At 60.6% G+C, this 10,463-nt stretch overlaps 1 protein-coding gene across 1 annotated transcript in view; it reads right to left on the reverse strand.

Annotated features, from left to right (window-relative positions):
* The window catches only part of EPHA8 (EPH receptor A8), a 35,941-nt gene extending 26,051 nt beyond the window's left edge, over window positions 1–9,890 (reverse strand). Inside the window, exons 1-2 of the mRNA XM_032303308.1 lie at window positions 9,797–9,890; window positions 4,317–4,381 (exon numbers count right to left, since the gene is read on the reverse strand). Coding sequence (XP_032159199.1) covers window positions 4,317–4,381; window positions 9,797–9,890 — 159 coding nt within the window. The remainder of the gene's footprint in view (window positions 1–4,316; window positions 4,382–9,796) is intronic.
* Window positions 9,891–10,463: the final 573 nt, after the last annotated feature.

The following is a 10,463-nucleotide window of genomic DNA, read 5'->3' on the forward strand; positions in this document are numbered from 1 at the left end:
GGGAATGTACTTAATGCCACTGAATTGTGGACTTAAAAGGCCCTGTGATGGTAAAGGTTATGTGTATTTTACCACTACTAAGAAAGGAACATTCCAGAAACACTCCCTCCCCTTGGTGTCTCACAGTCCATCAGACAAGGTGGTGGAGGGCTCCATGCCAAAGTGGGTGGGCATCCAGGGGGTGGTGAAAACTTCCTGCAGGCTGAAGCAGGAAGCTCTTGCAGGGATGGGAGGGAAGAGCCCACCGAGAGGCCAGGAAGAATAAGCAATGTTCAGTGAGCACCAGATAGCCCAGCTCGGCCACAGAAGATTCACATGCAAGACCCACTGCTAAGAAATGAGCCAGGAGTCGAGAGGTCAAGACCCCTCGGTCTCTAACTGCTGTGTGACCTTGGGCAAGTCCCGGCTCCTCTCTGGGCCCTGGCTTCCTCAACTGCAGAAAGCTGGCTGGCCGGGAGCAGTCACGAGGGGCTGAGTTCCGTGGACTCCTGAGAGCCCTGAGTAGGGGCTGGAGGCTGAGTGCAGATGGAGGGGATGGGCTCTGGGTCCCTGCCTTGGGTTGGCCAGCGGTACAATGCCTTGCTCTTTTCTCTTGGGCCTCTATGCGCAATTGTCCTTGAACTAAAGATCCTGTTGCTTATGGGGGATGGGGGAGGTACAAACCAGTCCTCGTGATGTTCTGAGAATCTTGGGGGTTCTGAGTGACCTACGAGTGCAGGAGTGGGGACCACGGGGGCCTCGAGTCTTTCCTGACGAAAGCCCCTCCCTCTCACCTTATCTTGGCCAGCATGTGGTCTCAACCCTCGGTGCCCACATCTGTAAAATGGGGCTCAGACAGGCACACTGCGGCGAGGCTTGAGAGAATGAAAGGAGAAAGCTGCCAAGCGCTTGGCTGGGGCCTGGCACAGCAGGGCACCAGAGGAACGGGCCTGCTATGGTGCCAGCCTGGCAACACCTTCCCAGCCCACCTGTGCCTGCCTCCAGGGGCCCCTGGGGGAAGAGGTCCAGGGTGTGCCGGCCTCACCTGAAAGCTTACGCCTCCTACATCCCGTATCCCAGAAGGACCCCCTTGGACCCCACACTGCAGCCAAGGCCTTTGGGCAGTGCTGTGTCACATCTGGGGTTAAAGTCATTGTCACAATTAATGGAGCACTGAAGAGCCAGCCAGCTGCTCCCTGTCTGTTTCCTGCCAGGGACCTGGATAAATTAATCGGCCTCATCTGAGTCTGCTCCAGCCGCTCTACCAATGCCAATGCCCTGGTCTTGTCCTGTCAGCCCCAGGGGCCGCTGCAGACGCCCAGAATGGCGAGAATTCCTGGAGGCTGCTGCAAGGATGGAATGAGCCGTGCTCCCCACCTGGGCACCCCCGTCCCCGCTCCCCGAGGCCTGGGGCCCTCCTCCTCCACCCCCACCCCCTCCGACTGCTCTGCAGCTCTGTGCTCTGTCTGGAACAGAATGCACTGACCCAGCTGTGCAGCCCCGGGGGCCTCCCGTCCCCTCTCTGAAGCCTGTGCTTCTCGTATGTGAAGTGGGCTGGCCAACGCCTGCCCCTTCCACCAACTCCAGGGGATGCTGAGGTTTGGTGGGGGACAACTGAATGTGTCTGTCATCTAAGGCAGCGCTGGTTCGTGCCAGCTAATTCACCAGATGTGCTGGAACCATGGAATGGGTCCCAGCCTGTGCAGGGAGGGGCATGGCCTGATGAAGAGCCTGGATCCTGGGGCCAGATGTCCCCTGACCTTAGCAGAGGGGCTTAACCTCGCAGAGCTTCGGGTTTCTCACGGGGAAAATGTCCCTTTCGTGCATTCTCATTGATAACTACTGCACAGAGCAGGTTCTGTGATCATTCCCGTGTGATAAATGGGGAGGTGGCGGCCAGGTAAGTGACCTGCCTGGGTCACAGTGATTAGAGGCCGCAGAGTACAGGCTCGTCCAGACCCAGCAGCACCCTCGGCCTTTAGGCTGTGCAGCCGTGGCTGACAATCCAGTCACTCTGCTGATGCCGGAGATAGCCATGGATGGCCCTTGCTCCCAGGCTGTTTAATAGCCTTCAGAATCCGAGGAACCTCCTGGAGCCTTAAGGGCCATGACCACAGGCTCCCTTGCCAGCTAAGCAGGAGAATCACCTGGAAAGCTTATGAAACAAAAGACTGCCAGGCAACCTCCCGGGATCCCCTGCATGTAGGGTCCTGTAGCCTCACTTACTAGCCTGGAACAGGTTAAGGTCTAGAGTTTGGGGAGCAGGGATTTCACCCAGGCTTCTTTCCCCTCCGGGCAAGCCCAGATGGTCCCTGCTCAGCATACAATGCTGGGGGCCTCTCACCTTCTCACAATGAGGACATAGACTAAAGAGAGGACAAGGGACTCAACCAAGGCTCTGGGCCCGAGCAACTGGAGTCTGAGTCCATCCTCTGGAAACTGATAGCAGGAAAGTTATTCCTGGCTGCTCTGACCTCAGCTTCCTCATCTGTGAAATGGGATGGCTGTACCTACTCACAGGATTGGCTATGTGGATTAAATGAGATCATGTCTCTGAACCGTTCAGAGCTATGTGAATATACATTATTTGTTCTAATTCCCCAACAGGATAAGATAACTCTGAGCCACGCTTTGCGGCACTCTGCAGACAAAAGAATCTTAGATTTCTAGCACAATCAGCGAAAACACAAGTCTGGCCATACTCCACCTGCTTAAAACCCTTACAATTCCTCTAAACACCAAGTCCTGAGCTCTGAGAAGGACAGAAGGACAGAGACATCCAGAGCCAACCTGAGGCCGGGCCCAGTCCTTTCTAGCTGCTGGGTCTCAGGGGAAAAGATGACCCAATCATCGGCCCGGCGGTCACCTACTCAAGGGTCAGTTCCAGAGCTGGGTCACTTTCTCAAGCCCTTTCCTACCCTGCTCACCCCTGGGAGGCAGCCACCTGGGGCACACAAAGGGGCATTTCACCGGGAGAAACTGAGGCCCAGGGAGGTAAAGAGACACCTCAAGGACCCAGCCTTTGCCCGGAGTCAGGGCTGAGCTTCTCAGGCAGAAAGGAGTTCCCTCCTGGTTCTTGGGTCCATGGGGTCTGCTGTGAAACTCCCCGAAGCCTGGAGCACGGGAGCTCATGGAAGTGCACTTGGCCTCCCGCCGCCCAGAGATGAGAGCTCCAAAGGGAGAGGAGGGGGGCTCCAGCCTGCCCCCAGCCACAGGCCACAAACGGCCCAGATGAAAAGTGAAGAAACACTCCCACTCCCTTCACAACTTGAAGTCACTGTCACCATCATTATTAACATTATTAGCCTTGTCTCCAGAACCATGGAAGCCAGCGTTCACGAAAGAAGTCACATGCACGTGACACGCCTGCATCTGGCGGGGACGGGGATGTGTGTGTGTGTGTGTGTTTCTGAGCGTGCTGCAGGAGGAAATGTCTGTGACACAGAACCGTCACACACACTAATGACAATGACAGTGACAGCACATTCGGCGAGGGCTCCCCAGGTGCCAGGCATGGCGCCAGGACCAGGTGTCACCTCCCCTCAACCTGACAGCAAAGCCCACGAGGTCGTCACAAGCTTATCCCTTGCCACCGACGGGGAACTGAGCCTCGGGGAGTGAGGTGGTGACCCCCAGGGCCGCCCTGCTTGTCAGTGGCAGAATCGGGGCTCGCCAGGCTCACGGAGGGAGGGTCTGGATAGGAAAGGTGGAGGGTCGGGCCGAGGATGCCGTGGGGTTACCACACCCACTCCCCAGGAGGATGGCAGGGGTACCGCCTGAGAGTCCGGAACCCCCGGAGACCTGACGGGCTCAGCCCAAGGGTCACCGTGGAGGTCAGAGGGGCCTGGCGGCTTTGGCTGCAGTGGGTGTTGGCAGGTGCCGTCCAGATGATTCTGATGGAAGAGAATAACAGGGGCCCGGTGGCTCCTGGTGAAGGCAGGGCAGGAGGGAGGGGTCAATCCCGAAGGGGTGACATGCCTGGCTGGGGCCCACATGAATCTGGAGGCCCAGAACACAGATGTAAGGATTCCACACCTAGGGGCCTTAGGCTTAAGAACTGGGAGCTCTGTAGCAGGGTTGGTTCTATAATCCCAAGGGTCTGCATAAAGAAAGAAAGGAAGGAAGATAGGAAAGTATGAAGAGAGGAAGGAAGGCACAACGGGAGGGAGGAAGGGAAAGAAGGAATCAGCAGCTCTATTTCCAACTGCTGTGTGGCCTTGGGTAAGTCACTTCACCTCTCTGGGCATCTGCTTCCTTTTGATCTGATGATAAGACCCTGAGTCACAGCATTTCTCTGCTCACAGAGGGTGATGCGGGCCCCGCTGCGGGTCACCTACCCCGTGAGCTGGATATGTGAGCCAGCCCCAGTCTCCGTGGATGGTGGACGTGTCCAGCAAGTTCACTGTAAAACAGGAGAGGAGAGAACATCAGACCCTAGGATACCATTCCCCAGTTCCACAGTGCAGCCCAACCTGGACATGCTGGTCTGCTCTCGCTCCTGAACACGCCAGCTTCACGCCTCACTTCCCCTCTCCTTCCGGGTCCGGTTCAAGTTGTCCCTCTTACCTAAAGCCATCTCCCACCACCTTGGCCCAAATGTGACCTTCCAAACCCCCACAACATAAGGTGCCCCAAGAGCCGGGCTTGCCTGGTTGGCGATGCAGTGGAATGGCTAAGAGATGGGCTCAGGAATCCGGGAGGCCTGGGCCAGATTCCCAGCCCTGCCACGTACAGCTGTGTGTCCCTGCGCAAGTCCCCACCCCCCAGCCTCAGTTTCCTCCTGTGAAAAATGAGCGTGACGGTGGGTCCTGTCTCACAGGGTGTCTTGAAGACAGCCTCATGCTGGTCTCACTCATGGGACACGACGGCATTCAAAAGCACCCAGCAAGCTTCGCCTCTCAAGGTCATACCTCCCACAGGAGGACCAGCCCAGCTCTGCAATCACCAGTGTCCCTCGGGAGATGCCTGGCACCTACTCCATCCTCTGAGCACATCTGATGTGGGGGCACCTAGAGCGGGAAACGCTGCCTCTCAACCCCTACTGTACACTGAGCTCTGCGAGGGGCGCTCTAGAAGCCTCCCATCCGTTCCCTGCACCACGACGGTCGCCGCCAGGTGGTGACTCCTGTCTCTGTTTCACCAGTGAAGACACTGGGCGTTGGGGACATTCAGGAACGTGCTCGGAGCCCCACCGGGGTAGCCAGACGGGCTGGCATCCACGGGCTGGCATCCACAACACCCGCAGAAGCCTCCGCAGACGCCAGTTCCGGCAGCCTGAGCCCAGGAAACAGGACCTGAGCGCAAACCACTGCAGCCGCGAAGGAGCGCTGGCCCGAAAGGCAAGTCTACTCTAAGCCCGACCCCCAAAGGGGACCCCACGAAGTCTCAGTGACACAACAGAGAAGACCTTGCCTTTGGAGACAGACACTCCCGGGCTCAGATCACGGACCAGCTACATAGTAGCAGGTGACCTTGGCTTCTCTGCCCCTGTTGCTTCACGTGTAAAATGGGGATAACAACACCTAGAGAGTAAACCGGAAAGCCAGGAGTCACTGCCTTATTAAAGCTAATTCCCTTTCCCAAAGTCCTGTCCCTCCTGCCTCTCTGCTTGTCTCTCAGACCTACCCACTCACTGTACGGTGATGAAGGTGCGCTAAACTGTTAAGAAACTGGGGTTTGAATCTCCACTGCTGTATGTCCTCTGGTGAGTCCCCTCACCTCTCTGGGCCCCTGCCCCGTTTGCTCTATCTGGTGATGGGCGTACAAGAGGGCTCTTGGCTCCATGGTCCCGATGGTTCCCGTTTCACACTCCCTTCCCCGGACCCCCTCTCCCTGCCTACAACCATGGGCTTCCGCTTAGGCCAGCTGGGGCGTGTTCCAGAGGGTTAACACCGCGGGGGCCCTCTTGGAACTTTTCTGCAGGGAGGCCTGGTGTCCTTCTGCCGGAAATTTGCACAGCTCGGCGCCTGCCCCTCAAAGATGGAGACAAGCGTCTTCAGGAAATGCTGGAGTGAGGATGCTCTTATTTGCTGATTTTCTCCCTCCTCTTACCCTCCTACCCCATTGTCAGGGGCCCCAGAGGGGAGGCCAGCTGGAGAGAGCTTGCAGAACCAGGGGAGGGGCCTCTGTCCTCCTCCCCGGGTCCCCAGGGGTCAGGTGGGATCAGGGGATGGAGCCAGTGTCCGCAGAAGGATCTCCCCTCCCCAGCCGGCCCCATGCCAGGGGCGCAGGCAGAGAAGCCTTCCCGCCTCCCTCCCTCCCTCTCAGGCAATGGAGAGAAAACTGGGTCAGGCAAGCTCTCTCCTCCTGCTGGCTGGTGGGAGGGGGAAGGGGCCGCACTGCAGTTTCCCCCAGACCAGCAGAGCCTAGTCCGGGGATGAGGATGGGGACAGGGGACTAGTGGGCTCCCCGATCCCAACCCACATTCCAGATGGGGCCTCGGAGCTGAACGCTCTCCACGCAGCCGCGACCTGCCCCTACCGCAGGAGGGTCGGCGTAAATGGCCACCACTTAGACTCCTCTCCGTTGGGGCACCGTGACTGGAGGGGCACCGTCCAGCGGACCCCACCTTCCAGGTCCTTCCCGCCCTGGGAAACCTCACCACATTTGCATCGGATTCTTGATCAGCCAGCCAGGGGGCCCGGAGCATCCTAAGATAAGTCAAAAGTCGATGCTATCGGATTCGGGAAGAGCTATAGGATTCTAGGGCTGCCTGTTCCAACTCCTTCCAGATGCTTCCCCGTCCCTGCTCTCCTCTTCTCTCCTCTCCCTTTGTCCCTCTTCTTCCCCACCTCCCATGCCCTCTCCTGGGGGGCTGGGGAGGAGACACAGCATATGCCGGTCACGGGAAGCTCCGGGCCCACAGGAGATTGCTTCAGGCCTAGAGACGAGTCCAGCGTGAAGCCCACTCCCCCCGAGTTCCCTTGGAAATGCAGAACCTTCTGGTCACCCAGCCCAGGCTCTCTCCTGCTCTCCTGCACTCCTGGCCTGTAGGTCTGTGTGCCTTCCGTGAAGTCAGTTCTCTCTGGGTCCATCTCCCCATTCACCAGTGCGAGGAGTGGACTCATGGCCTCTCCGGGCCTTCAGTGAAGCAAATCTCTTGGCCCCTCGGTGTTCAGTTTCCTCATCTGCAAGATGTCCGTAGGCCTCCCTCTTGGGCCTACCCTCCTAGGCTGTTCTAGGAGATCAAACGGGTCCCTCTCCTGCTCTGAGAAGCACAGATAATTCCTAAGCCTTTCCTGTTCCACTGTGGAAAGCATTATGCGATTTCTTTTTTTCTCCAGCACCGTCACCTTCCCCCATTCCATTTCGCTGAGACTAATACTTAAATTGATTTACATTCCCTGAGGACGCAGTGCGTGATGGTGAGGCTGGAGAATCCGGGTGGCCAGGGGACGTCGGCCAGGATGTGAATGCCTCAGCGATCACCCCAATGTGGTAGAGAATCCACACCAGAGAGTGATAAGCGGCTGTGGGCCTGACCGGGCTTGGGGGGGGCACGGCTGCAGGTGTAGGGTCCTCTCCTGCCCCGTGAGGGACCTGGCATGGGGGCACCTGGCCAGGCTGGAGCACTGCTACTTTTCAGGAGCCCAGCTGGGAGCAGATAACCCCTCTCTGAGTGCCCACAGTCTCCCTGGCCAATCTTGGCACTGCACCAGCCCAGGACTGATACTAGGAGGTACTCCTTCCGGAGGGAGAGCTGGCCTTTGCGGAACCTCTGCCCCGGACGGTCCAGCCCGCATGGCCTAGCCCTGACCTTCTGTGGGTACTCTGCCGCACTGGCTGGACAGGTGAGGACTGGCCCTTGGACGATGCCTCCCTCTGCCCAGGACAAAGACATCCCGCCTGCCTCCTTTTGTGGACCTTGCCTCTTCCCCAGCTGCTGCCCCCTCCCTGGACAAGTCCTCTCTCTTTCTCAGGCCAGTGGCCTGCCTTCTGCAGGAGAGTCTGCTCCAAGTCACCTCCCCAGGGGACTCTGGGGGGTGCCAGTCAGCCATTCTGGAAGGTGCTGCATCCTTCCTGGAGAAGATAACTGAAGCGAGCAGTTGAGGGTGTGCGGTCCACAGCCCAGAGCCTCAATGTGGACCCCACAGCATCCTGCTGGTAAGAAAGTGTCCCCCTCCCCCAGGCCCCTCTACCCCCATCCTGCCCTCTTCCCAATTCACCTGGCTCCCACCTCAGTTCTCTTCTGGTGGCCCAGGAACCTGCCCCCGGTCCCCGGCCACCCCAGCTAGCCCAGCTCCGCCTGCCGCCTTACCTCACCTCTCAGCTTCCCTGCCACAGTCCCTCTCCCCCTGGAGACTGAGTTCCTCTACGCGTGCATTTATCACATGCACGTGTGTTTCCGCGGGCGTAAATGCAAGCTGGATGGTCTTCTTATATATGGAGTAACCGCCCATGGTGCGCCTATTCTCCTGGGCATGCTTCTGGACATGTATGCGTGTGCACAGGCATGTCTACGCACATGTGTCCTGGCTGCACTTCTGGGTCTGACTGTGGTCGATGCTGGAGGTGGGGAGCTGTCCACGCATGTGAGTCTCTACAGGCCTGGGTGTTATGTGTGTAAATCCTGATGTGAGTCCATGTGTGCACGTGTGCGTTTCTGAGCTGTTCATGCGTGAGGGGGTGGATCTTCGGTGTAGCCGAGTGGGGATGAGGGAAACTGGCTCTGGAGCTCCCTCGCAGGTGCAAGAAGTTCATCCTGCCGGGGTGGGCACACAGCTCAGCCCCCAGGACCCCAGCCCCCGGATCCTGCCCAGAGCACACGTCGGGCCTCCTCCGGGCTGAGCTGCAGGAGCAGAGGAGATCCTGGGGGGTGGGAGGCGGGGTGCAGAACAGAACCCAGGGCGGCATCTGGGCTGGACCTGGACGTCAGTGGGGCTAATTGTACGCGTGTGCGGGTGCGCTCACGTGTGTGCATGCGTGCAGATGTGAGGCCCGGGATGTTGGGGGACCCTGATGGGTGTCTCTTCCCAGCTTTCCTTGCTCTCTCCCACCGCCAGGAGGTCACCTCCCAGACGATTTTTGTCCTGACTGCTCAGCCCACACTCCTGCTCCTACCCCCCACCCCTGGGTTCCTTGTGACTGGATTGCCCCGGCCTTGCCCCTGGGCAAGACCCTGCTCTCAAGGACCTTGCCTGCCTCAGCCCCTGGGCCTGCTCCTCACTGTCCCCTCCTCCCACGGCCACCCTCCTGTCCCTCCCCTCCAGCCATGACTTCCCCAGCCACCTAGCCCGGCCACCTGAGACTCTCATTCCCTGTCCCTCGGCCCCTCTCACCGGCTTCCGGCAACCTGGTCCTGCTCTCTGCTCCTTAGTTGTTGGTCTCCCTTCTCAATGCCACCCCTGCCCTCTTCTTCAGCCTTCTGAACCTCTGCTCGCATCCCTGTGTCCCTCTGTTCTCTGTCCCTGCCAGGTCCCCTGGTCCTTTCCCCTGCTCTGTCCCCTCTCTCCTCTACATCTCCTCTTGTCTTCTGTGCCCCGTCCTGTTCCCTCATCCCCAGTGTCCAACCCTCAGTTCTCCTCCCAGCTCGGAATCCCTCAGTCCTATCCTCCCTTCCTCTCCCCCAGACCCTGGGGGCCTCTGTCCCCCATCCTCAAGCCCTCCGGTCCCTATCCCCCAAGCCCTGTCCCCATCTCCATCGCACGGTCCCCTGACCTCGGGTCTCTCCAGTGGAGCCATTCCTGCCCCCCCCAACCCCGCCCCCAACCCGGGAATCCCAGCCCCTTTGGTGGAGGGGAAGGAAGTTGAGCCTCGGGCAGCCGGCACCGCGCCCCGGCCCCTCAGCCGCCCCCGCCCCGCCGCCGCCGCCGCTCACCTTCGCCGCGCGCCGCGGACACGCAGGTGGCCGCCGCCGCCGCGGCCGTGACGACCCAGAGCGCGGGGGGCAGGCGGCCCCGGGCGGGGGCCATGGCCATGGCCCGGCCGGGCGGGCGGGGGCGCCGCGCACCCTCCAGCTCGGCCGCAGCGGCCGGCGCGTCGGCGCGCTCCCTCGCTCTCCCGCACACCCGGCGGCCGGGCGCACACCCCGGCGCACACGCCGGCACACAGCGCACACGCGGGCACCCGCGCCCGCCGCCGCCGCCGCCGCCGCCGCCCCGGGCGGGGGCCGGCCCGTCACGGCGCCGAGCCAATCAGCACCGAGGCGGGGGTGGGGGTGGGGGACACGGAGCCGCACGGCGGACACCGGCCCGCGGACCCCGCCGCCGCACGTGCGCACGCTCGCCCTCACCCGCCCGCACCTTCGGGGGGCGGCGCGCGCCCCGCGCCCCACGTCCGCACGTGGACTCGGAGCCACCGCGCGCCGAGCCGCGGGCAGGGCAGGACGCTCGCCGCGACACCGGGACGCGCGGGCCAGACGGGGGAGTCCCCGCGTGGACACTCACGCAGAGGCGAGGCGTCCTCCCGCACACTCACGCTCACACGCATGACCCTCAGACACACGCGCCCAAAGTGCCTCGCGCGGTGACACATTTGGATGCCCC

The sequence above is a fragment of the Mustela erminea genome, chromosome 10 (genome assembly GCF_009829155.1).
Source record: "Mustela erminea isolate mMusErm1 chromosome 10, mMusErm1.Pri, whole genome shotgun sequence".
In the NCBI taxonomy this organism is placed as follows: domain Eukaryota; kingdom Metazoa; phylum Chordata; class Mammalia; order Carnivora; family Mustelidae; genus Mustela; species Mustela erminea.